This window comes from Alosa pseudoharengus, unplaced genomic scaffold (genome assembly GCF_046254945.1).
Source record: "Alosa pseudoharengus isolate Yale_2024_CS ecotype anadromous, Long Island Sound unplaced genomic scaffold, YU_APseudo_1.1 YU_APseudo_1.1_scf_23, whole genome shotgun sequence".
Lineage (NCBI taxonomy): Eukaryota > Metazoa > Chordata > Actinopteri > Clupeiformes > Clupeidae > Alosa > Alosa pseudoharengus.
In genome coordinates this window covers 7,694,453-7,720,761 of record NW_027468685.1, presented here as the reverse complement: position 1 = coordinate 7,720,761, position 26,309 = coordinate 7,694,453, and the positions used below count along the sequence as shown (strand labels likewise).

Here is a 26,309-nt window from a genome sequence, read left to right as displayed (position 1 = left end):
GAGTCGGTGTGTGTGTGTGTGTGCGCGCACGTGTGGTCATGTAGTGTGTGTGTGTGTGTGTGTGTGCGTGCGTGCGTGTGTGTGTCTGTTGCACATTTGTGCTCAGTCATGTCTACGTTTTATTGCACTCTGTTATGTCTACTCTTCCCATTTACCTGTCTCTCTTTGAAAACCACTCCTTCAACATCCAAACCCACTCCTTCAACATCCAAACCCACTCCTTCAACATCTAAAACCACTCCTTCAACAACATCCAGACCCACTCCTTCAACATCTGTAACCACTCCTTCAACATCCAAACCCACTCATTCAACATCTGAAACTACTCCTTCAACAACATCCGAACCCCCTCCTTCTCATCTCATTTGGCTCCTCGGAGCCATGGCAGTCTAGTTCGTCTTTGCTGTTTGTTTTCTTTTCGTGTTCTGACTCCAGACCTCTTAGACCTCTTCATCAACTCCTCCTCCTCCTCCTCCTCCTCCTCCTTCATATTCATGTTTTCTCTCTATCAGTCGTCCTGTCGTAGTTGGAGTCTTCTGTGTCCTGAACTGGGTCTTAGATTAGTTTCCACTCATCGGTAGTTCATCTTGGCATCACTTTCCACCTGCTTTGCTGCTTTCTTGCCTCCATCCCCCCCCCCCCCACTCATCACACCTGTGTTTCCAACCACCTTACCTGCGCGTCTACCCCACCTCCCTCACTTGTCTCACCTGTGCCTCCACTCATTTCACCCCCCCACCCACCTATGTCTCCATCCACATCACCCTTCGCCCACTTCACCTGCTGCGCCTACTATACTCATCTCTCTTGCGCTTCCACCCTCCCACCCCCCAGCCCCCACCACCCTCCTCTTTCCCGCCCTCCCCCTGCCTGGTGTGTTTAACGCTGTGGGCTGCGGCTGTGTGTGTGTGTGACGTTGCAGGCTATGAGGATATGGGCCAGGCTTCGGCGGGGAGTGGGGATTTCTGTAAGGGCGGCTACGCCACGTCAGTGGCTGCTGCTGCTGCTGCTGCTGCTGCTGCCGCCGCTTCAGCCGCACAAAACAAGCCGGCCAGCTCGGTCACTGGCCCAGGAGTCGGTGAGTGCCGCCACATGCCAGTCCCCAAACCACCCCTCTCCTCTCCTTCCTTCCTCCACCCCCCTATCCTCGTGTCTACTGCGTCATGGTCCTCCCCCTCACCACTGCGCTTAGCCTCATGGGGGTGGGGGGGGTCATCTGGCCGTCAAGGCTAGCGGTCCTGCAACACGCTGGCTGGGGTTGGCTGGCCAGGGTTCACACAACCAGCTCTTTGGCCCTCTGGGTCTCTTGTGCTCTCCTGTCCCTTTTTATACTCACTTTCTCTCTTGTTATTCTCTCTGGTTTTTCTCTTTCACTCTTACTGTCTGTCTTTCTTTCTTTCTTTCTTTCTTTCTTCCTGAGTATTTTATTTTAAACATCATTTTTATATCTCCAGTTCGCTCAAAGTCACGTGTCTGAATCATTCCTTGCCTGTAATTCATGTTTATGTTTTTCATTGTCATGTCCAGCCATGGCGCATAGCTTTTCACACCCACAGTGCTAATCATCGTATGGTTGAGTTTAAAAACTGCTCTGGGTTAGTGGTTTTAGTGATGTGATGGCTACAGATGGAAACTTGATGTAAATATGGCTAATAGCAATGAATATGGGGTGTATATTCATTTTACACTGTCTACAAGGAGCACCAAGTCACATTTTAGTAGTGTTAAGTAATTTAATTTAATAATGCCAGTCATCAACTCTTGTTCACATACTTTTTTTGAGTGTTCATGCCAGACAGGTTGAGGGAAATGGTGATTTTGGTAGAAATGAAGACCGGTAAAAGTTAAAGTTGACTGATACCCAAAGTGCCACGGACTCACAATGGCGGTAATCTAGCCCGGGTCGATTGATTGTCAATCCGTGACGTTAGCCTTGCTCCACCACGCCCGAGTGATTTCTAAGCTTGAGAATGGGTGATAAAAAGGTCACCCACTGAAATAAACCAGCACTTTTCAAAAGACTAGGTTGATTCTTATAAATGACTCATCTCTGGCTTTTTGAAAAGTTTTATTTCGATGTTAAATATCCATCGTTTGACAGAATATATGTTATTTTTGATTTTCTTTGTTTATTATTATAATGATTTATCTCTTGTTGTGCTCTGTATGCTGAACAAAAGCTTAATCGTCTGTCTATCTGTTCTTTTGAGTTTGTCTGAGTCCTGTAATGTTTTATATAGGTCTTAATGTTGTCCAACAAACAGTCGTTTGTCTTAACACGTTGCAAGTTTTATGGTGACCAATCCTACTTTCCATGGTCATATAGCTGGCAGGACTTAACGTCAAGACACTGCAGCTTCCACCAAGCCAAACGTTATGGCCATGCGAGATAACAGATGGAAGATTAAACTAGGAATAGGGCAGAAAATCACATCCGTGCTGTGAATACACCCCATGCCTGCTGAAGGAGACGCACCGCCTTTTTTCTTTTTTTCTTTTTTGTTTACCCACCAAGACATAGATATTCCTAGTACTATTTTGGGATCAGTCATATCTTGTGTTCAGAACTAATCCGATAGACTATCTGGTTGCACTCAAAAGAACCACAAGAGGCTCTTTTAAAAACCAGTCCCTCTAGAATTTCGTGGGCCTTTTTTGAGATTGTTGTGGCCTAAAATGTCTGATTTCGTGCCAATAAGTCAACAAGGACATCTCCTGATGTGAAAGTTTGCCAATGGGGTTGTATAGCCTACTCAAATCTCAGTAAACCCAAATGCCTACATGAACTTACTTTCATAGCCTATGGTAAGTTAGCGACACCAGATTGAGAGATGCAAGTAAGTAGATCAACTTAACGTTAGCTTTCTATTTATTGACATAAAAACTGCAGAGGAACGAACAAGTTATAGGGTGGTCTCTAGTGTATTCTGTGCGAGGCAATGTTGTGGTAAGTAAAATGTCATGGGGAAACAACGATGATTGGTTTAATTTGAGGAAAAGTTGCGGTGATTGGACAAAATTGCAAGGTCGCCCAGAATTGGCGGGGATTGGTTGGATTTGCAAAATCCTAGAGGGACTGGAAAAACTTTCTGCAACGTGATTGTGGTTTTGTGTGTGTGTAAGAGCGAGAGCAGGGGCCTGTACTACGAAGCGGGGTTTCTGGCTTATCTGGGTAACTTCGAGAGTAACTTGATCACGTGTGGCGTAACTTCCCGATTAACCCGTACTATGAAAGGTGGATAGGTTTTAACCGAGGTATGCTGCCATGGCAATTTACGCTGCATCTCAAACCTGCTCCGACCAGGTTATGTTCTTGGTTAACCCGAGGTTTCCGTTAACCACACCCTTTATAAGTACCACCCCTCCAATTTCTCCCGAGACATGTCGGCGTACCTGGATGATCCATACGACATTGGAGCGCAAATCGTGAGGGACTCTCTTCACAGGGCGAGGGGTTTTAGAGACCGCCAGAAAATATATATAGCCTACCCGGACGATATTCTCTATGAAGATATAGATTGTCAGCCGAGGGAATTCGTTATCTTTGTCAGATGATCTAGGAAGACGTCTCATAGCAATGCCCGTACGTGGACGTTCATGTATTCAATCGGTGATGCAAGAATACTGTATGTCCTAAAATAAATCGGACATAGGCCTACAGTATGCTGAACATCTGAGCAAGAATAGCCTAAAATAAATCGGACATAGCCTACAGTAGGCCTAATAAATAAAAATCACCATTTTAACAAACTTGTTGAATTGAATGTCATATTACTGTACCCTGCACATAAAGGCTACACATTTCCACAGCACCAGAATCCGACCGAATGCCTCCCTCAACCCCCTCCATAATCGGCCTTCCACTATTATTTGCGATGGCCAACTCCTCTGCTACTGTAAAACACTCTGGTGCCTTACAGTAGTGTTCAAAGACACCTTTTTCTTGTTAGCTGTAAAACAGAGGCCAAGTGAAGGCTATAAGCATAGGCCTACATGTTTTCATAATTAAGAAATATTAATGCAAGCTATGACTATATAAACCACTATTCTGAATAATGTGTTTGTGTTTCATTTTCACCTGCTGCCATGTGCGTTTGGCAATGGTGTTGCATCTGAAATGTTCACAGGACTAGGCATAGCCTACACTAAATCACTCAATGGGGCTACTTAAATATTCAATTATCCTTATTACTGTAGTCTATATGCCCACTTCTAAATTGTGTTGCATCTGTAGGCATTTCTATGAACTCAAAATAAGTAATTTAATTATTTCAACTCATTAAATACATTCCGCAAGCTACTAATCCTCCGTATTTGAAGAACATGTGGAAATAAAACTTTACTTTTAGGCATTTAGGATCTGCAATACGTTGCCAACAACAAAATAAGGTGAACGCGTCATCACTGAAAGTGGTGATTTGCGCTGCAACCCGCCCCTTTTATGTGAACGCGCACAAACTCCAATGAGGTTAACCCCGGCTCAACAAATCAACTTCATAATCAGCGTCGTAGTACCGATTAACACCACTTAAGATAACCAGGCTTTGTCAACCCTGGTTTAACAAAGTAACCCTGGGTTACATCTGGGTAGGTTAAGCTCCCTTTGTAGTACAGGCCCCAGGTAATGTCTGCAGCCTGTAGACATCATTCCCTTCTCTCCAGAGCTACACAAGTTTAGTTTGTATATTTAGGTCTCTTTCCCATCAACCTGTGACTTGTCTTGGTTCATGCAGTTTATCACTACGCTTTTGAAGTGCTGTACACACAAATCCAACATATATGGTAGTGTTTTCTACCCTCCAGGATGTTGAATCGGATGTATAACTGCTTTCTTCTTTCTGTTTCCTAGGAGTGTCCGTGACCTCCAGCAACACTGGGGTTCCCGACATTTCGGGATCTGTTTACACCAAGACGCAGGTGAGACTCGTCTGCGCCAGTATCGACTGCAAACAACCACACACCTGTACTAACATGAGCGTGCATCGGCAGTCCGTAAAGGCTTCTACATACTCTACGCACCCGACCGGTAGCGCGACAACGTGACGTCAAAATGACGTAGATCTTGCTGCCGCACCAGGATTTAAGCTAGGTAGCGCGAGGTAGCACAGCACTCTTTTTTTTTTTTTTTTTTTTTTCAGACGAGCGCGACAAAGCGGAAACAGGAAGATGGACTAGTTCGAGAGCAAGCGAGAGTTGCAGTGTTTTGTTACAGTTGTGAATTTTTAATAGTTTGCTGGATAAGTTAACAAAGTTACCAGCGAGAGTTGCAACACATGGAATTATGAGGAAAGAATAGAAACGATTTATTTTCAGACAAAGGATTTCTATTAAGGCCTGAACAAAATCTCTTTCCACTTCAGGAAATTACACAAACTCAGCCAGCTGCTAGCTAGCTAGCCAGCTAACTAAACTGTTTAAATTATTAAAATTTCCCTTGGGATGACTAAAGTATCTATCTATATGTCTATCTATCTATCGATCTACCTGTGCACACACCTTGGAAACTAGATGATAATGATGATGGTAGTTGTGAATAGCAGCAACCAAAGTCTGAAGTACCATCACAGAGGCTAGCTACTAGTGTTTCTTACTGCAGCGTCTTCTGCTGTGTAACGTAGTTAGCGTTAGTCTTTTCACAACAGCGACACCTCTTTTCAGGAGAATATTGCAACTAGTGTCGCGACCACACGCGCGAGTATAAATGGTTACGGCGCTTCTGTGACGTCACATTGTCGCGCTACCGGTCGGGAGTGGCGAGTATGCTGGACGCTTTAGAGTGTATCCGTTCTCAGTTAAGGGCTGTTCACACCAAGAAGGATAACGGCATGAAGAAGGATATCGTTGAGGATCACTTTCAGAGCAATTTTAAGAATGATTTAAAAAAAAAAATGCTGACCGTCTGTCCTTCGTGGTGTGAACGGCCCTTTACAAACCTGCCAATTCATACCTGCTGACAGCTAGATTGATACTGTGTGTGTGTGTGTGTGATACTTTGTGTGCATGCCTCTGTGTTCATTGAAGACCAAAAAGTAATGAAGTGAATATGTATTGGAAGCTGTCTGTGGGGGGGTTATTTATAGAAGTTTGTTGTATTCATAAGGTTTCCCCTCCCTCCCCCTCTGCCCTCTCTTTTCCACCTCTCAGCAGTCGTTTGAGAAGCAGGGTTTCCATGCAGGCACTCCTACGGCCCCCTTTAGCCTGCCGTCAGCCCTGGGCAGCGGGGGTCCCATCAACGCCCAGGCTGCCGCCGGCTACGCCCCGGCCCCCTTCATGCACATCCTGACCCCCCACCAACAGCCCCACTCTCAGATCCTGCACCACCACATGCAGCAGGATGGGCAGGTGCGTTGCCACTAGATGTCACTTCCTGTTCATCTTCAATTAACTTCTTTAATGTCTTTCTCAGCAGCATACATACCAGGGTTGTGCACAATTCCGAATTGCAATTCTGCTTCCTGTTTGCTACCTCAATTGAAATGCAAGTGAAATTCAAGAATTGAATTGGAATTTAAGAGCCAGTTTCAATTCAATTCTGGAATTTTGCACAAGCCTGGTACATAGCAACACAGTGTTTGGGGAAGAGGGGGTTGAGTGTAGCCTGGCTCCACCCTCTTATGTACTTCCGCTCAATTTTCATTTTCCTTCAGTACGTTGTCTGGGATTTCGGTATATTCGCGTGTTTTCCAGGGTTCCCGCGGATCCTTAAAAAGTCTTCAATACAACTTTCGGTTTTTAAGGCCTAAAAAAGTCTGGAATGTCTTGAATTTTCGAAAAGGAGGTATTAAATTTGTGTAGGCTATGGGACCGCCGGCGAATGCGATAGAGAGAGTGAAATGTCTCCACCCGGTTTCGTGTATTTTTTAAACGCAACTGTATAAGTGATTAAGGCTACTGGAGGAAGTGTAGCGGTTGCAGAGTGAAGATGTTTTCACGGGTGTCATTAAAGGTGTGAAAACGGTTAGAATATGTAAAAATATGCCTGACGTTTTCGTGGTGTAGCCGAGGACTGAGAGATACGCAGGTAGCCGTGAGCGGTAGAGTGAGAGGGAGAGAGTTAGTAGGCCAGGCCAGTTAGCGATAGGGTGGCCATAAGTTCGGATTTAGGCCGGACATACGGATTTTAAACATAAACATACGGACGCTCATTTGTCCTCCTTTTTGGAGTTGCGTTGGGCTTAGAATCTCTGCTCGGACGCAGCATCGTTTCACAAACTATGGACACGAAGACGGCTGGTCAAATTATGCGCGGACCGGTGCTTCTGTCACTCGTCTGATAATTTGCTGCGCAATTTATGAAGGAACCACGGACCGACAGAAAAAGAAAACAAACGTTTTCGCAATCAGGAGGAAATACACGTGAAGTTGATCTGTTTGCATCTCTCCAGCGTATGTTGCTGGCCTAGCCTAAGTAAATATATGTCTATAGCCTACCTGTAATATCTGTCTGCTGAAATATAACAGCATTTTTTTTTTATGTCGGCGACTACATAAAATGTTGGCTACATCAAAAAACGCATATATGTGCGAACAGAGGGGGTGGCTGAGAACGATGACGTTGAGGTCGTGCGCTAGTTTGAGCCAGACATACGCCACGACCAAACGTTAGCGATTGGTTATAGCAGATCCAGAGTGCCTCTGGGCAGATCCAATAGTTTTAAACTTCAACAGAGTATTCGCCTTCTAGGAAGTTAATGCTTGGCAATGGAAAGTGGCCAGGCTCTGTACATTATGAAATGTACGAGAGTCTGGTAGGACCAGGCTAGGTTGAGTGTGTCCTGGGTGATTAGTCCAATTTGCTCATGTGTCCCGTCTTTGCTCATGTGTCGCGTCTTGTTTTTTCTCTTTCTTCCTCAGAGTGCCTCTGGACAGCGCAGTCAGGGTGCCTCCATCCAACAGAAATCCCAGATCACCAAGTCGGCTTACAACAGCTACAACTGGGGAGGAAACTAACAACGTCCTCCCACATACACACACTCAAACTGACGCACGCATTAACACATGTACACTTACACCCACACACACACACCCTCTCGTGTGACCTTTAACCTGATGAAGTTCCCCTTGCCCCCTTTCCTGTGTCGCCCCACTGCAGTGTCCAACACTCGCCACCGAGGGGTGCTGTGAGGCAGGGGCCGTCTTAAAGGCCGAGGGGGTTTGTTTATGGTTGGAAATGGCCACTTCCAGAGCCGAGTGTTGAGTGTTTGGACTCCCCCCCCCCCCCCCCCCCCCCCCTGGCTTTTTCTGCTTTTTTCTTTTTAATTTGATTTTTTTCTCTCCGTGTTTCAGAAGTCCCACTCTCCTCTCCAACTGCTCTCTATTGTGTGTACCTAGATCTACACCCCAGCCTGCCCCCTTCCCACCTCTAAAGAATGTCTATAAGCTCGGCTCCTGTATGCCTGTGTCGGATTCTTTGTGTGTTTGTTTCTTTCTTTCTTCTCCTCTGTGGTTGAAGAGTGAGGGAGTTGTGACTGGAGCTTGGTGATTAATTTTGACACACACACACAAACACACACTCTTTGTTACTTTTTGAGTTTTTACCTGGTTTTCCGTTTTGGTTTAAAAGGATCTTTAAAAATCGGCAAAGCAGTTGTGAAGTTTATTTTTTACCAAATATGAATATAAAAGATGTATAAAAGTGAAAGATGTATAAGCAGAGTGTATGTATTTTGTCTGTGTGTTTGTGTGTGTGTGTGTGTGTGCGCCTGCCTGCGTGTGTGTGCGTGGTGGAGGGTGGCCTGTGTGTTGATCTTGGACTCGTTAATGTGGGGCATGTTGTTAGCCCTCTAAGGCACCTTTCATATGTATAAAAACTCTTTATTTTCCTAACTGTAATCCCAATCCCGATCCCTGCCATTTATCTGGTCTCTGCAAGTTGTAGTCTTTCCCATTTTGCTTGTATGCGCAGATTTTTTGCGTGTGTGCGTGTCATGCAACTAAATTAACCAGGGTGCCTAGCAATGCTATTCACTGAAGAGATCAAAGTTCATCCTAGGCCACCCTTGTGGTGTGTTTTTTTGTTATTTTTTTTCCTCCATTCTTCCTCCCTCTTGAAACCTCCCTTCATTCTCCATGGCAACCTGCTCCTAATGGATCATTTAAAGTGATTATTTGGGAACCTGAAGCGGAGTTACAATGGACAAAATGTTTTTTTTTTTTTTCCTTTTTTTCTTTTTTTGTCAGTGAATTTCTTTTTGTACTGTGCGTTTTAAAGAAAAATAATTAAAATGGATAAACTTGTCTTGTACATATATATACATATATATATAAAAACACAAGTACTGTAGTCCTTGTTTGTTAGATGGCTTTCCTCCCAAACCCCCTTCTCAGATTCTCACAGACTTGTTAGGGTTTTTTGTTTGTTTCATATGTTTTTTATTTTGTAAAATATCTATAAATATTACGTAAATAAACAGGAAAAAGACATTTTCATCATTTTGGATGTGAATGTCTTTTTTAAGAAAAACTTATTCTTGTACATCATTTGAGTTTGGTGAATTTTTCTGATGGTTTGGTGTTATATAAAGATCTATGAGGAATGTGTTGCCTATCACTGCGGTGATGCTCCTGGGATAATCAACGAGAATTCCTACACCATTCCTCAGGTCAGCCATATTGTAAGTATTACCTTTGACCCAACCAATGGGTAATGGGTATTGCCATCATACTGTCTGTTTTGGACTGACAGGTGGATAGAGAGGTTTGTTCCTCAATCATACTTTTTATTGCCACTAAGTATGTGAACCCATACTAAAGTTGACTAAAAAGAGGAAATTGTTCTTAAAGCTGCAGTTGGCAAGTCTGATAGATTGAGGGGACTTAGCCAAAATTCTGAATGTTTACAACTCCCATGCCCCTCCCCCACTACCACCGAGCACCCGCTCATCGAGATTGTGCTCATCAGGGCACACCCTGTTATTGACAGTCAGATCTCACACAGCCCTGCTCTGATTGGATTAGAAGAACTAGGAGCTGTTGGTTTTTGCTAAACAAATAACAGGCTCTAGGTGGAAGTAGAAGTGCAGGTTTTTTTCTAAAACCGGCTGATTTATGTTCTGACGGCGCATAGTGTCGGTTTCAGTAAATATGATCCAACAAATCTTTCCAACTGCAGCTTTAATGTCTTAAGATCAATTTCCAAAATATTTTTATTATTATTATTACTCTTTTTAGTCAACTTAACTCATTGAGTGCCAAAAACGTAATATTACGTTTTTCCTTCCCATGCGTTGAGTGCCACGTAACGTGCCTAAAAACGTAATATTAGGCCTACGTTTTTAGCTTTTTTTTAATTACGAAACTAGACACTAACCTTATATGTGATGAATGGAAATGAAATATATGACGATCGAAAACTCATGAAAACGCACAATCTGAACATTTTATCATAACTCGGTTGCCGCTTTGGGTCGAATCGGTGACTCATGCACGTCAGGTCAAAACCAGGCCATTTTCGTGGGTCTATCACTAGGTGGCAGTCTCGCCAGGTCTCGCTGATCACTTCCCGGAAAGTTTACACAAGTAAGAGACAGGCAACATTTTATATCTCCATTTCTAGAAAAAAAAACAGTGATTTTGATGAAAACTAGCCACTGTTTAGCTTGGGATTTCTCAGGAACAGAGGCGTGTAGAAATACACAGTTTGCACCCACCAAGAGCTTAAAGTCTCACCTTTTAATCGAGCCATTGTATGTGATCATAGCTATAACACAGAATATGCTGTGGCTGTACAAAAATCAACAATGGTAGAGAATTGCTGGCACTCTAGGACAAAGCTCCCGAAAACAGCTTGGCATTCAATGAGTTAAGCATGGGTTCACATACTTTTTCTTGCCACTGTAAATGGATTTTAAAGTTCTGTACAGTTGCCTTGTAAAATGATTAGTTGTTGATCATATTCAGTAAGAGAACAATTTGAGTCTTATAGTGCGGCTGCTGGACTTTGTAATGACTGACATTTTAGATTATTATTATTATATAGCCAGAGGTCCTCAAGATGTCAAAGAGGAATTTATACAGCGGGGAAAATAAGTATTGAACACGTCAAAAATTTTTTCAGTAAGTATTCTTCCAGTGAGGCTATTCGCATGAAATTTTCACCGAACATTAGTATTAACTTAGGTAAATCCACACATATATAAAAATCCAAACATTAATGTCTAAAAGTAGTGTTATGAGTAAAAAAAAGTGGAATGGCACAGTGAAAAAGTATTGAACACGCTAAGAAAAAGCAGTACACAAACGCAAAGAATGGCAAGGAACAAACTGGAATCTAAAGTAGTTAGAGAAATTATCCCTATCTGTACAAATTGATATAAGCTGGGTTAGTACATACTGGTAGGCTATAAAAAGGTTTTTTGTTAGCAAGGTGTCTCACAAGAAACATTTCATGATGGGAGGGCTCTTTGCTTTTACCCAAGATCTTTGCAACCTTATTGTTGCAAAACATATTAATGGAACTGGTTACAGATGCACTTCAAAACTTCAGAATCATCCAGCAAGCAGTATTGGAGCCATTATTTGCAAGTGGAAAGAACATCACTACATCATCAACTGGCCATGCACAGGATCTCCTTGCAAGATTTCTGACCAGGAAGTCAGAAGGATAGTCAGAAGAGTAGCCCAAGAGCCAAGGACCACTCTGAGAAAGCTCCAGAAAGATTTGGAGGCAGCAGGTACATTGTTACAGAGAAAATCATAGGTAATGCACTCCACCGCCATGGCCTCTATGCACGCTCATCCCGCATGACTCTATTGCTGAAGAAAAACATGTCAAAGCTCTTTGAAAGTTTGCTACACAACATTTGAACAATCCTATGAAATACTGAGAGAATGTATTGTGGTTAAAAATGTAACTTTTCGGATGTCATACTACACACCATATTTGGAGGAGAAATGGCACTGTGCATCACCCTAAAATACCCTACCAACAGTGAGGTTTGGAGGTGTTGGCATCATGGTGTGGGCTGTTTTTCATCTCATGGTACTAGCAGACTTTATACAGTAGGAAGGAATGATGAATAGAGTCATTTTGTTCTGGGAGAATCTTTACATCCACCAGGATGATGAGGATGAGACATGGCTAGACCTTCCAGCAGGACAATGATCCAAACCATTCAGCAAAGGAAACTCTCAATTGGTTTCAGAGAAAGGAAATCAAGGCCCTGACTTCAATTCAATTGAACAGTTTTGGAAGTTAACTAAAGATCAGGATTCACAACAGGGACCCCATGAAATCTTCAATATTAAAGGACTATCTGTTTAAAAGAATGGGCCAAACTCACACCAGAATACTGTGACTAATTAGTTTCATCATACAGGAAATGCCTTAAAGCTGTCATTACGAATAAAGGCATATATAAAAATAATAAAGTATTTAAGAAATTTCAGCAGGCGTGTTCAATACTTTTTTTCTGTGTCATTCCACTTTATTACACATAACTCTACCTATGGACTTTAATGTTGGGATTTTTTTAGATGGGTGGATTATCTGAGTTAATACTAATGTCTGGTGAAAATTTCATGCAAATAGCCTCATTGGAAGTATACTAAAAAATGTTGATGTTAATACTTATTTTCCCCGCTGTATGTGTAGCCTACAATATTATGTAGGCTCAGTTGAAGTTCTCAGGAACTGTGTTGGAATGGAGGTGTGTCTAGTTTGTGTGGGGTTTGAAAATAGGTGGTTGTATATGATTGTCTCAAGGCACAGGAATGTGCTTTGCTTTACCCTGATTATCTGGAGGGGGGGGGGGGGTTGTCTGTCTCATGGCTGGCAGGTAAAACTTCAGCTAGTAGGGCAATATGTCATCTGATTTCTGTAGAGGATACTATTTTACTTGAGATTTACCTTTATTTTGTCAGATCATTGTTGTATAATCATGCTCTTTATGAAGAGTTATACACTTGCTGTATAAGGGTGTGGGTTCAGGCATTCAGGAGCGCTTTTGATAGCACTTCGATCATCATAGACAGTAAAAGAAAGTTTTACGGTAACAGTTGCATCATGGTCATGTCGTAAGTTCAGTGTTTTTACGACACGAGCTCCTACACCTCCACTTCTGTCCAGGGAATGCAATCATATTCGTCCTGAAGTTTCGCCTTAAATGAGCATATTTGATCTTTTCCGTGGATTTTTTGGGGTTCCCGGAGGACCATACGGACGGTATGGTCCAAGGTAAAGTAATGATTGGAGGAGAACGTTTTGCTAATGCCCTTTAGTACAGTTTGTTTATCACTTAGCGCTAACGTTAGCCACCTATAACGTTAGTGTAGTTTATGCTAACAAGCTCGTTAGTAAACAGCTGTCAGTGTAGTCATACGATTTATTAATCTTTTTAGAACTAATGTGATTGTTGGCTTCAATTGACCACATATTAGTAAGTTGACCTTGTCTGATCTTTTCGATCTATTTGGTTAGATTGTGGAACTCTGGTAGGGTTATCTGCGTCATTTTTAAAGTGACACCTGCGTTGCTGAAGGTTGTAAACACTGTTTACAGCAAGGCATCATACATTAAAAACTAGCGTCTCGGTAAGTCGAAATTGAAATGTGGTCACTTTTAGATGATCGAGACTTCGTGAAGCTTGTTTGGGGTCCAGCAAGAAGCCACTTTCAGTTTCCACTAGTAAACAGTTATGCAACGCATGGTGTGTAATATCTATGCACGTTTGCCACTTATTGTTTTAAAGTTACATTGCAGAAATATTAATACAAATACTTAATAATCACATACCCTACCAAAATAATAGTGAAATGCTTGAAGGTTCCTACAGTGTGATCGCCTATACAATTGTCAAATTATTCCTACAGGGAACCCTTCTTCGATAGCATGACCCATGATGAAGACGACGATGAGGAGGATGAAAGGGAGGGTTTTTACCCTGGCTCGTTCGAAGGGCCAGGAGGTCGCGACCCGTTGGACGATGCCTGGCGATTCGGCTTCAGCATGGGACCTAACGGAATGCGCCTTCACGAGCCTCCGATGTTCGGACAAATCCTCAGGGAGATGGAGGATATTTTCTCTGAGCTCGGGCGCTGGGAGGAACGTCACGGACCGTTCGGTGCGTTAAACTACACGCTTGTGAGGGATTAGAGCCAATATATAAGTGCATTTAGATTCACTCTGTTCCTATATGAGATTGGTCAACCCTCATGGGGGAAAAACCCCACCTGAAAACCAGTTAATTCTGGTAGATGGTTTTAGCTGCTGTTAGTTGGTATGACCAACTAAGACATACCCCATCATGTGAAACGTCCCTTAAGATGCTCAATACTAGCTGGTCAATCTTAAACTGATCAGATATGTCTGCAGGGAAGTCTTTCCAGTGTTGTGCAGACAGACCTAAATAATATCAGGTGTTTTTTCGGTCATGTATGAGCATGCTGATTTTGTTTCGATGGTGGCTATTTTATTAGCTCCATTACTGTAAATCAACTCAGTCTTGCAGAACTTCGCTGGAGACGGAAAAGAAATGGCTAGCGTATATCATTTCAATAACCACAAGTGCACCAACATGTTCCTCTCTGTTCTTGTGTGCCAGGGATGCCCAGTCTAGAGCCCCCTCACCCACCTCAGGGCAGAGGTCCATGCGGAGAGTCGGGGGATAAAAATAGCTCATTGAGGGATTTCATGTTGAAGGGCCCGGACGATAGGCCCTCCCCCTCGGGCCCCCCACCGCCAGGGGCCCCCCCAGACAGCCACGGACCCTCTCCAGACTCCCCATTCCAACGCTGGTCACCTTTCTCAAAGGTAGGGGCACACCTGGATGCCTTTGCTTCGCACATACAGTACATATTGTCACTAACATGCATGCACTGGTAGTAGTGTACACTGTGTGTTGCAAACATTCATGGCTTTCACTCTTGCGAAAAAAAAGCGTAGAATTGTGTTTGGTTTGATCATGTCCATGCTTGCTACATTAAATCTTCTAATTTGGTTGTTCACATCACTATGCACTGTGTGTTGGGCGTTAGGCTCTTAAAGGAGAATTTTTCACATAGATCTCTGTTTCTCAAGGTCACCGAGTACTGTCGGTACGAAGTAAAAGGGGAAAAAAAATTGGAACTTCCTAGCTCAAGTTGCTGCATCCCAGAGCTATAGCAGCCATGGCCAGGCAGCTACAGTGCTACACTCTGGAGGCATCTTCAAATCCAGAGTGTAGCACAGTAGCTGCCTGGCTGCTATAGCTGTTGGGTGCAGCAACTGGAGCTAGGCTGCACGAGTCGCACGGTAGTCGTTTTATTCCGTATCGACAGTACTTGGTGACCTCGAGAAACGGAAATCTGTGTGAAAAATCGGCAGAATTTTCCTATTACATGCTAAAGAAAACAGTATAATTGTGTTTAGCTTGACCAGTGTTTAGTCGATGCTTGTCACTGACGATCGTTGATTGTTCTTCTTATCAGTTTCATGACAGCTGGCGTGATGGTCTGTTTGGCGCTCCTCTGGATACCAAAAAAGAAGATGGAGGTAAGACCCACTGACACACTGAATGAATAACTGAAATATTAAACTAATAACAGAGCCAGTGGACTAGGAGGATAAAGCACAGCAGGCTCTTGCCTCCCATCAGATGATAAAGCTGATCGAGATGATAAAGCTGATCGGCCATCTTGGTAACACACTTTCGGCAGTTGTCGGGCAGCTATTTTCCTATTTAAGTGAATGGGGAGGCATACAGGAAGGGGTGGATTGTATGTTTAGACAACTGCCATATTGCCGTTACGGACTAACCCCATGCATTTCTACGGAGTCTTCTTTTAGTACTGTGTCTCCTCATTAGAAAGTCTCTTGGGTTATGCTTTACTTGAGGATATCTACATAAGAGTGACATGACACTGTCATGAACGTGTCATAAACATTATGAACAAGTCATAAACGTTTATGACATAACGCTTCTGTCACTCGCTTCTGTCAAGTGTCATTCGGTTTTTGTCATGACAAGGTAGGGTTAGGTTTAGTGTCATTTGGTTTTTGTCATAACAAGTTATGACGGTGTCATGTTATTCGTATGTAGATACCTTCAAGTAAAGTCTCATGTTTGGTGAGAGATCATTGCCCTCTCTCCTGTTGGCACTGCCATGGCTTAGGGCCTGCCATGGGAAAAACCAGCCAAGCAGCTTACCACTGTCTACTCAGCCATGAAGATGACCAGCTGGGTCCAGTAGGGGGTCAGATTTAAAATCTATTCATGGTCTCTCACTCTCTCAACTCGTTAAAGTCAGATTTTGGATTAGTGCTGTAATTTATTGTGATGGTTTGGCGTGTTGTGGAGAGGGAAAACAGAAGGCCCATTGAGATGATACCAGAGGGCATGACCGGTCACGTGTGTTTATCAGGACATTTTGCAATTATGTCCCGTCCGAAACTGAAGCGCTCCGTTCGCGTAGGGTAAAAATAGTTTTAGAAGACTGCTCTATTTTTCTATATATTTTTTTTACATACATGCCACTATCACGTCTGGTGTGACCAGTTCCACTGATTATAGTGGAAGTTACCGGTAATTGTTTTAGTATAAAATCAAGTAATAGAACATATTTTAATTTTATTTAATTGTAAAATGACCATCTGTTTGACCCATGTCGTTTATGTATGGGAGTGAACCCAGACTTTCTTCCTCCTGTTCTCTCAACCTCTCCTCTTCCTCATCAGATTTGGACTCCCAGGTGTCCTCAGGCGGCCTGGACCAGATTCTGACGCCTGCACCAGCTCAGCCCAGAACACACAGCTTCTTCCAGTCCGTCACGGTCAAGAAGATTGTGAAGCCAGACGGGGTAGGTGTCCAGCAGCCGTCCAGCAGCCCCACGGTCCAATAGACAGAGATTAAGGCTCTATAGGAAACACAGGCACCTCCCTATGCAACAACTATAGTACCATGTTTATAGTTCAACCACCTTATTCCTGAAACCTACTTCCGTTCTGGTTTTACGAGGTTTAAATGGCCCTCCGCTTCGCGTCGGGGCCGTTTTACAAACTCGACCGTGCTTTAATTTCTGTGAACAGACCACCGTGTCGTCCCTTATCCCTTACATATTAGTGCCGTCTCTGTGGGCTGAATGAATATTCTTCATCCTTTATTTCTTTGGAAATGTTGACAATTTTGCACTCAATGGGGATATTTTATATAATATATGACTGACAGAAAGAAGAAGTTTACGGCTTAGGTTGTATCAGGCACTGTCAGACTACCATTATGAAACTTCAAATCAATAACACAACTTTGGCCGGAGATGGAAATTTGTATTTTGGAATACTGATGTGTCATGGCGACGCCCATTGTTTGGCTCACTAATAATAACATGCATGAACCTCCCTATGCAGCAACTTTAGTACCGTGTTTGTAGTTCTGTTACATTGTCTGTAAATGGCTCAAATTGTTTTTTTTTTTTTTTAAACCTCAGCAAAGGTTCAGTCCAGAGTGGCATCATGTTATCTTCACAGTACATAGCTATTTTTTTTTTTGTACTGTATAGGTTTATGTTTATGTTTATATTTATGTATCTTAGCAGACGTTTTTATCCAAAACGACTTACAATGACATCAAAAGCTTGCTTTAACACTAACCAGTTAAAGTAAAGTCATATAGCCTAAATAAAGAAATAGTTTAAGTTGTATATTTGTGATACAGGTTTGCTTGTTTATGGTCTAATTATGGCTCTGCAGTAATGGCACATCACCGGAGCAGTTGTGCATTAGATGTTAGGGTGGCCTTCATGTGTGTTTCTTGTCTGTACTGTACCTGCCCACAGTCAGTGGAGGAGACCCGTACGGTGAGGGACGGGCAGGGCAACGAGGAGACCACGGTCACTCGCTCTGGTGGTTCAGGAGGCCCTGAGGGGTCAAGGGGACCCAACGGTCAGTGTATCCCCACGGAAACAGAGAACCCCTACAAAACAGGTCCTAATTAAGTTGGTCACTGAAGGTGATGGAGGTCGCGGGCACTAAGTTTCCTCTCTGGTTTCCCTCACAGGTGGTCCAGAGTCCTCCACTGACCTGCAGGACAACATGGACCTGTTCTCCAAGTTCTTCGGAGGCTTCAGAGGGTGAATCATCTCCTGCTTGCGTCCATCTGGTCACCGGTTTCGCTACCCTTTCTTTATTTCCGCATTAATTGGGATTGAGATTAATTCTGCGAATGAGTGCAGTGAGTGAGTGTGTGATATGATGCTGTCTGTTTGTTTGTTGCCAGGAATAGTAAACAATAAACAACAGTAAATCGCAAAATGGTGTGATTTCCATATGGAAATATGTAGATAATTAACCCCAAAGAGTGTTTATAAGAATGAGGTTATTTTATTTAGTAGGTATTAGTGTAATCTGTTATGAACTGAGCGGTTTTGTGTGAGACCTAACCAGAGTCTGTACAAAAGATTATTTTTGTAAAGAGCCTCCTGCTGACATGTCTTTGGATAGACTGGAGAGAGGAGAATAAAAGAGTGACACAAGAGCAAGCTTCCCACATACTCATTATTGACTGTAAAGCTTTCATCTTAATCTACTGTAAAGCTTTCATCTTAATCTACTGTAAAGCGGATTCTGCTCAGAAACAGGCAGATTGTGTAAGTAAAATACCCTTATGTGACGGCATCGATTATTTCTTAGGTTTTTTTTTATTTTTTTAGTTCTGAGACATCACAGCCTTAATGTCCGATCTTCCTTTAAGTGTTCAGCATTCACATGTCTAATTGCTACAGTGTACTATGAAACGCTCGATGGTGTTTTATGCCCCCAACGTCGTCTTCTGGGCAGTGCTGCCACCACTGACTTAAAGGCACCTAATCCTAAACCTAACCCCAACCTTAACCCATGCCTAACCCTAGTGCCTTCCAGGCAGCGCTGCCTTGAAGACAATGTTGGGGTCATAAAACACCAAGAAACACTATGAAACTCAGTGGATTGTGTGTTTACTCTGGTGTGAGTTTACAGCCAGAAGACAGATTAATGTTTTTTGGACTCCTGCATGTCAGGGTCATTTAGGTAGACCATCTTGGGGCTGTGATAGATGTATAGGGTTATCTATTTTCTGTGCACACTGTAGCTGCAATGATTAATTGATAAGTAATCAATATTTTTAACCATAATTAATAAAGCAAAAGGAAATGCAAAAATTATTTGGAGCCAACTGAAAAAACTAATCAGATAAAATGACAAGGAATTAAAAACTCTTGAACTTATTGTTGTTGGCAAGACTACAAACAATCCATTTGAGGTAGCCCATGCACTTAACTATTTTGTTCATTCAGTAGCTACGATTGGAAGGTCTTTTGGTACTCCAGACAGTTTTAATATCTTGAAATCCATACCAACAGGACAGATATTCAATAAAAACGTATTACTGAGGCAGATGTCATGAGAGTGGTAGGGTCCATGTCCATCCCATCACAAACATTGTGAACCACTGATTTACAGAAGGAATCTTTCCAAAGGTTTGGAAACTGGCAGCCTAAAAAATTTTTTAAAGGTGGAGACAGCTTCTCTGCCTGTAACCAGAGGTGGAAAGTAACGAAATACATTTACTCACGTTACTGTATTGAGTAGTTTTTCTGTGTATTTTGTATTTTTTAAGTAGTTTATAAAATCGGTATTTTAAAATGTTCAAAACTTGATTACATTTTGAGTGAAGTATTGTACTTTGCTACATCAAAAATCCCATCTGTTACTTGAGTAAAAAAAATACTAACGGAAAGGGAGAGAGAAAAATTGCTCACTAAACCACTAGCCTAGTGATAATGATCAGCATGTAGCCTACAACAGGACATGAATCAAGCTGGCGCCATTCAGTCTTTCTGAAAGTGATGGAGACTGGATCACGAAATGCATCAGATTAGCCTAACCTATGAAAGTGTATTTTCCGCTATTCCAATCAGTTGTCTCAGTTCGTTTTAGCACTAATGATTGCGAACATATTTAAGCAAACACCATGGGATTTCGTGTTTTGACGTTTGTGCTCACCTTTCTTTGGAAAGAAGTTTATTAGCAGTTGTTTCCCCTCATTTTGATGTCTCTCTTTTTCCTGTTTTGGCCTTTGTTTTTACTAACCTGACTTGGCTTTCTTGGAGAAAGAAATTGCACCAGCAGCAAAACAATTAGCTGTCCACTACTAGCGATGTTCAACTAAATAAACAAAAGATAGACTACCTTATGAATCGTGCAGGCGGACTAAACCATGTTAGCTCTTTAGCAAGGGAGAGTGAGAGTGACCTTACACATTTTTCACTATGTTTTGTATACAAAATCCAGTCAGTCAAACTTTAAATTTCGTCTGACGTTCATTTTGACATTTAATTTGGAAGTTAAAATATTCAGGTAAAATAAATATATGGTGGAAATAAGTATTAGCCTAAACTTCCAGTGGGTCTATTCGAAATTTTCACCACACATTATATTAACACACATAAAAAATCCAAACATAAGTTTTGTGTATTAAAGTGGAATGACACAGGAAAAAAGTATTGAACGTGCCTACTGACATTTCTTCAATACTTTGTGGAAAAGCCTTTGTTTGTAAAGACAGCTTCAAGACATTTCCTGTATGACAAAACTTATTGGTCGCAGTATCAGGTCTGATTTTGGCCCATTGTTCTAAACAGATTCCAGGGGTCCCTCTTGTGAATCCTGATCTTTAGTTACTTCCAGAACTATTTAATTGAATTGGCTGCCTTCAAGTCTTTCTGGAGCTTTCTCCGAGTGGTCCTTGGCTCTTGGAATTGACTATCCTGACTCCCTGGTCAGATATATTATGAGGAGATCCTGTGCATGGCCGGTTGATGATGCAGTGATGTTTCTTCCACTTGCAGATAATGGCTCCCATGCTACTTACTGGAAGATTCTGATGTTTTGAAATGCATCTGTAACCAGTTTCATTGATATGTTTTGCAACAATAAGGTTGCAAAGGTCTTGGGAGAGCTTTTTGCTTTTATCCATCATGAAATGTTTCTTGTGTGACACCTTATGAAAAACCTTTTTATAGCCCATCAATATGTAGGCTACTAACCAAGCTTATATTAATTTGCACAGATAGAAAGGATAACTACTCTCTATACAGATTCCAGCTCGTTCCTTCCCTTTCCTTGCCTTAGTGCTTTTTCTTAGCGTGTTTAATACTTTTCCCCTGTGTTATTCCACTTCATTACATGACTACTTATGGAGTTGTTTGGATTTTTTATGTGTGGATTACCTGAGTTATTACTAATGCCTGGTGAAAATGTTGTGCCCACTTTTCACGGGCCCTCTCCTCTATTGGGGCCCTATACTTCCCACTTTCCCCCCCAGTACGACGCCCTTTAATCTGCTGAACCTTCTTCTTGTTTCCAAATATAAAAAAAACTCTTTGCAACTCAATATTGGCCTGCCTGCCTCAGCTGCCTGTGAGGGGCTTTTCAGTTGTGCTGGATTACTGTTCAGTGCAAAGCGACCGAAGGATGAGTGCAACTAACTTTGAAAATCAACTACTGCTCAAACTTAAAGGAGAACTCCGGTGATTTTTCACATAGATCTCCATTTCTCAACGTCCTTTTCAGGCAAGTACCTCCACTCGGCGGCCATATTGCAACACTTTTTGGGCACTTATCGTGCATCTATTTCAGCAGAAATGCGTGTGCGTAAGGCTTCACGACACCAATCTTGCTCCAGCAGCGAGATAACAACAGATGATTGGCATGATGTCTTCACAGCACACCACATGATTGGCTCAATGTATTTTACAACACACCACATGATTGGCTCAATGTATTCACATGTCGACGTTTTGCCGCGGAAGGGTTGTGATATGTGTAGACATATGATGTGTAGACAACTGCCATATTGGCGTTACAAACTAACCCCATGATTACTATGGAGGATTTTTTGAGTGCTGTATCTCCTCATTAGAAATTCTTTGGTAAAACTGGTTGTTCTGGTACCCCCCCCCAAAAAAGTAACTAAGTAACTTTTACTTAAAGTACATTTTAAATGAACTACTTTTTACTTTTACTTGAGTACATTTTCAAATCGGTATTTTAACTTGTACTTGAGTAATATATTCATCAAGGTATTGGTACTTTTACTTGAGTACAATATTTTCGTACTTTTTCCACCTCTGCCTGTAACTATAGGCCAATCAACATCCTTCCTGTGGTATCCAATGTTGCTGAAAAGCTTATAGCTGAACAAATTGTTGCATTTTTAAACACATGTTCCACCCCTCTGCACCAAATGCAACTTGACTTATGCGCTAAGTACTCAACTGAGACAGCTAATTGCTTTTTTTTTTTTTAAGTTAAATCTTTATTAGACCAAGGAGGGGTAATAGGAGCTATTTTTAGACTTAAAGAAGGCATTTGATACCATTAATCATGGAATGCTTTTCCAAATTATCTACTTTTCATTTTTCCTCCTGTGCCATTAATTGGATTGAATCATACTTATCAAATATGTCACAGTTTGTTCAAGTGAAAAACCATCAATCACAATCTTTTGGCATACCCACAGGTGTCCCACAAGGCTCCATATTGGGTCCACTCTATCTTCACTATATGTAAATGATCTGCCAAATGTCTGCCCCGATGTCAACACTCAAATGTATGCAGATAATACAGTGGTCTTTGTGCATGGCACACTGAAAAAAGTGATTTTGACATGTAGTAATTTTTTCTTAAATGAAACTGTATTTATATACTCAATTTGTTTGTGTTTTGCAAAAACTCATTTCAGATAAGTAATATCTGCAAGAAAAAAAGGGGTTTGCTTCAGATTTGTTTGTGTTTTACAAAAAACTAATTTCAGTTAAGTAATATCTGCAAGAAAAAAGGGTTTTGCTTCAGAGGCAGTGCTGCGCATGCGTTTATTTGGCTGCCAAAAGATGATTGTCCTCCATTTTGCAAACGGTTCCGTTGGCTTGAAGGGATCTGCACTTGAAATCTTCGCTTTTGACTTTTAACGGTAAGTGGTATATTATTAAACGTCATTTGACAGTCAGTTTACCATTACAAATTTGGAGTGTCTTTAATTGCCTTATTTGACACGATAGAGCTGTTTTCTTGAATATTTAAGAAATCGTCTAGCAAGCTAGCTAAAGTTAACTTTACCTAGCAGTTCTACTCCAATATAATGTTAACTGGGCTAACAAGTTCATCTTAAAGTTTACTTTTATTACCTCCTCGACGTAATTGATTGAATAACTTCAAAATGAATATATACCTTAATGTTAGACAATTTAGGTCGTTGAAACTCAGTGGACCCATTAAAGTTTGTACAGTTAACATTAGCTGCTAACTGAATTGGAACACAGATCTTGCCTGAAATATGGTTGACCTTAACGTTGCTAGTTAGCTAACCGAACACGTTATGCAGCAGACCAAACACGTTTTCACCGACCCCTGTGGAGTCAACTGACACTTAACTTGAGCAATGCCGAGTTTGCAAAATACATTTGTTTGGAGACTCAGAATGCAGGCCAAGGTACATGTAAAAAGGAAAGAAATAGGACGCATGTTTTGTGAGTGATTAGGTCAGGTCATAACTCGGACAATGTTGGGCAAAAGCCACATTTACGCTAGGTTTAGAAACGTGTTTATTTATTCTGTCAGTAATGGAGTACCACTATTTCATGTCATCGCCAGCGCTGAATATGCATGGTGGTGGTGGTGGCATTTCTCAAACTCAACAGCAGTGCAAGATCTGGACAGGCTGATGCTACGCACCTGTTAAGCAGATATTGCTTGAACATTTTATTTGTTCCATGGTGTTGAAATTCGAAATGTTTTCCCTTCAAGGGGACAGTCAGACCAACAAGCAGGGCTGTGTAGCTATTGTTGGTAGATTGTAAGATAATGTGTCAAATGTCAATTAAATGAAGTGTCAAAATCGTTTGATTAACTAGCACCATTTGTGTATGTATTAAATAAGTATATTTCATAAATGTATACTTTATATTTATATTATAAATGTGTTTCTATCCTCTTTAGTTACAGGTATTGAGAAATGTCCTTGCTTGATGACTGGATCAGGAAATGCCTGTGATGCTTGGGTATTCAGGCAAGCTACAGGTCAAAGATGCGTAACCTTGGATGTCCAGTGACCGCCGTTTTCCAGAAGAAGAAGGTCATAAGTTCCAGAAGAAGGTTTAAAGGACATAAAATGACCAAACATTTGAGGATTTTGCAAGGTGTAAGTTTGTATTACTATTATTGTTTACTTCTCTTACATATTACATACAATGATCACATTGGATCTGTTTCTGCTATTTGCAACTGCCATCACTTATAGTCACCCTACTCACACATTGCTCTTATGTTCCTTATTACAACATAGCGACAGATAGAGGCATTATAATTTTGTGTCTAACTATAACTGGACTCCTCAGGGTTGATACGACTACATGAGTCGTCATACATTTACCCACTCACTCATTTTCCCGTTGCTCACATTGTTCCTTCCCCAACTGGTACACTCACTTATTAGCCTGATGTCGTTATACTCAATTCCTGTCAGAATTTAAGTCTGGCGCTGCTTCGTTGGGACGTGATTATGGGGTGTGTTTCAACCAATACAGGGGAAAGAAATGCTTGCCAAATGCCTGTTTTCTGTTGCAAAGCACTCTGAACTGAATCTTCCGTATTAAAAGTGCTTTATAAATAGAGGTTATTATTATTTAGAGTATTGATTGTATTTTCACAAAATAATTAATATCCCTGTATCTGAACAGACAGAGACTGTACATCTGAGGAGGGAGGCAGCCATCAAGACCCCGTGCCTTTATTTTGGTGAAGATGATGATTCTCTCATACATGTACATGGTAAGTAACACTAACCAAGGGCATGTTGAAATTGCAATAAAAATTGCATTTTTATGCCAATTTTTAAGCCAAAAACCTTTAAGCCAGCTCCCAGCTCGTACCTTTTCTCAAGCGTCAACCTAAAGCAGCTTTTTACATTTTGTACAGGATATCCATGGCAAGGAGGTGTCAAGAGAAAACCACCCCTTGGAACATGAGGACATCGGCATCGTTGTGGATGGAGGCATCATTTTGGAGGAACCTTGGTCTGTTGCACAAGGCTGTGCAGTGAAGCCAGAGACTTTCTAATGAGGAGACACAGCACTCAAAAAATCCTCCAATCATGTCTTGTGAACTCGGTGCTGGAGTAAGGTTGGTGTCGTGAAGCCTTGCGCACGCGCATTTCTGCCGAATAGGATGCCCGATGAGTGCCAAAAAAGCATTGCATTATGGCTGCCGAGTGCAGGGACTTGCCTAAAAGGACTTTGGTGAAGCTAGGGGTCATATACACATTGAATCAATGTTGAACTCTTCAATACTATTACAAATTCATGCAAAAAGTTGTCATTCAGATGGATGGTGATAAGCTCCTACCCAAGGTTCTCAATCTTAAGAACCAAATCATTAGATGGGCAAGTGGGCCTCTTCTCTCTCTTCCCTGCTGTCTCTCTTTCTCTCTCTCTCTTTATCGTTCGTCCTCTCTCTCTGCACACTTTTACACACACACACAGTCATGATTGACTTGATTTGAAAGATTCAATAAATGGTTGTGAACCTTTCTTTCTTTCTCACTGTCTTTCTCTCATTCTTTCTTTCTCACTGTCTTTCTGTCATTCTATCTCGGCACATTTACTTACACACGCACGCATGCACACACACACACACACAATCACTCACTGGTAAGGTGTTTGGCTTTGGTCAAAGGTTCACAACCATTTATTGAATCTTTCTTTCTCTCTTTTGGTGCTCACACTCTCTCTCTTTGGCACTACTGCCTTTGCTTTTGCTTTGGTTTGAGAGCGGGAAAATTATTATTTTTTAGAGCAAAGGGTCACAATGTGTGTTCATATGTGTGTTTCTGTGTTGAACATTTGTTTTAATAAAGACAGTTATACCATTTCTGTTTGAGATTTAAGTTAATACTATTTAACCTGAATTTGAAGTTTAACTTAATTTTTACCAATGAAATTATATACAAATATTAAGCAAATTCAACTAAATCTATATGGCTGGATGTAGCTAAATTAAATTGAGTGCAAATGGTTACCTAAAAAAAATGAAGTAATTCTTGCATTAGAGAATATTAAGCAAATTCAACTAAATCTATATGGCTGGATGAAGCTAAATTAAATTGAGTGCAAATGGTTACCTAAAAAAAATTAAGTAATTCTTGCATTAGAGAATATTAAGCAAATTCAACTAAATCTATATGGCTGGATGTAGCTAAATTAAATTGTGTGCAAATGGTTACCTAATACTAATTTTTACTCAAAATATTTGATTGGAGTTTGCTTGGCTTGATTTAGTTGTAACTACTCAATTTAGTTTAGCTTTA

At 41.5% G+C, this 26,309-nt stretch overlaps 2 protein-coding genes and 1 long non-coding RNA gene across 18 annotated transcripts in view; all 3 read left to right on the top strand.

The window, feature by feature from the left end:
* Positions 1-9,480, top strand: part of ubap2l (ubiquitin associated protein 2-like) — a 41,481-nt gene extending 32,001 nt beyond the window's left edge. For 7 of the 14 annotated variants that reach the window (XM_076301211.1, XM_076301216.1, XM_076301214.1 and 4 more), the window contains 4 exons: positions 923-1,078; positions 4,850-4,917; positions 6,145-6,342; positions 7,855-9,480. In XM_076301211.1, coding sequence (XP_076157326.1) covers positions 923-1,078; positions 4,850-4,917; positions 6,145-6,342; positions 7,855-7,950 — 518 coding nt within the window. In that variant the 3' untranslated portion in view covers positions 7,951-9,480. The remainder of the gene's footprint in view (positions 1-922; positions 1,079-4,849; positions 4,918-6,144; positions 6,343-7,854) is intronic. The other 7 variants (XM_076301223.1, XM_076301222.1, XM_076301217.1 and 4 more) reach the window with 3 other exon arrangements.
* A 3,490-nt stretch (positions 9,481-12,970) lies between these two features.
* Positions 12,971-18,446, top strand: hax1 (HCLS1 associated protein X-1). Of its 2 annotated transcripts, none has more exons than XM_076301206.1 (7): positions 12,971-13,174; positions 13,810-14,060; positions 14,541-14,749; positions 15,406-15,469; positions 16,652-16,773; positions 17,749-17,854; positions 17,970-18,446. In XM_076301206.1, the coding sequence occupies exons 1-7, from the start codon at positions 13,104-13,106 to the stop codon at positions 18,044-18,046; spliced, it is 900 nt and encodes a 299-aa protein (XP_076157321.1). In that variant the 5' UTR covers positions 12,971-13,103; the 3' UTR covers positions 18,047-18,446. The 2 variants fall into 2 exon arrangements, with proteins under 2 accessions (XP_076157321.1, XP_076157322.1); XM_076301207.1 differs by having other exon boundaries at positions 13,092-13,179.
* A 4,162-nt stretch (positions 18,447-22,608) lies between these two features.
* LOC143140076 (uncharacterized) lies at positions 22,609-26,008 on the top strand. Of its 2 annotated transcripts, XR_012990537.1 has the most exons (4): positions 22,609-22,919; positions 23,945-24,146; positions 24,685-24,775; positions 24,923-26,008. It is a non-coding gene; the product is annotated as an uncharacterized LOC143140076 (long non-coding RNA). The 2 variants fall into 2 exon arrangements; XR_012990536.1 differs by lacking the exon at positions 22,609-22,919 and having other exon boundaries at positions 23,870-24,146.
* The last annotated feature ends 301 nt before the right edge of the window (positions 26,009-26,309 follow it).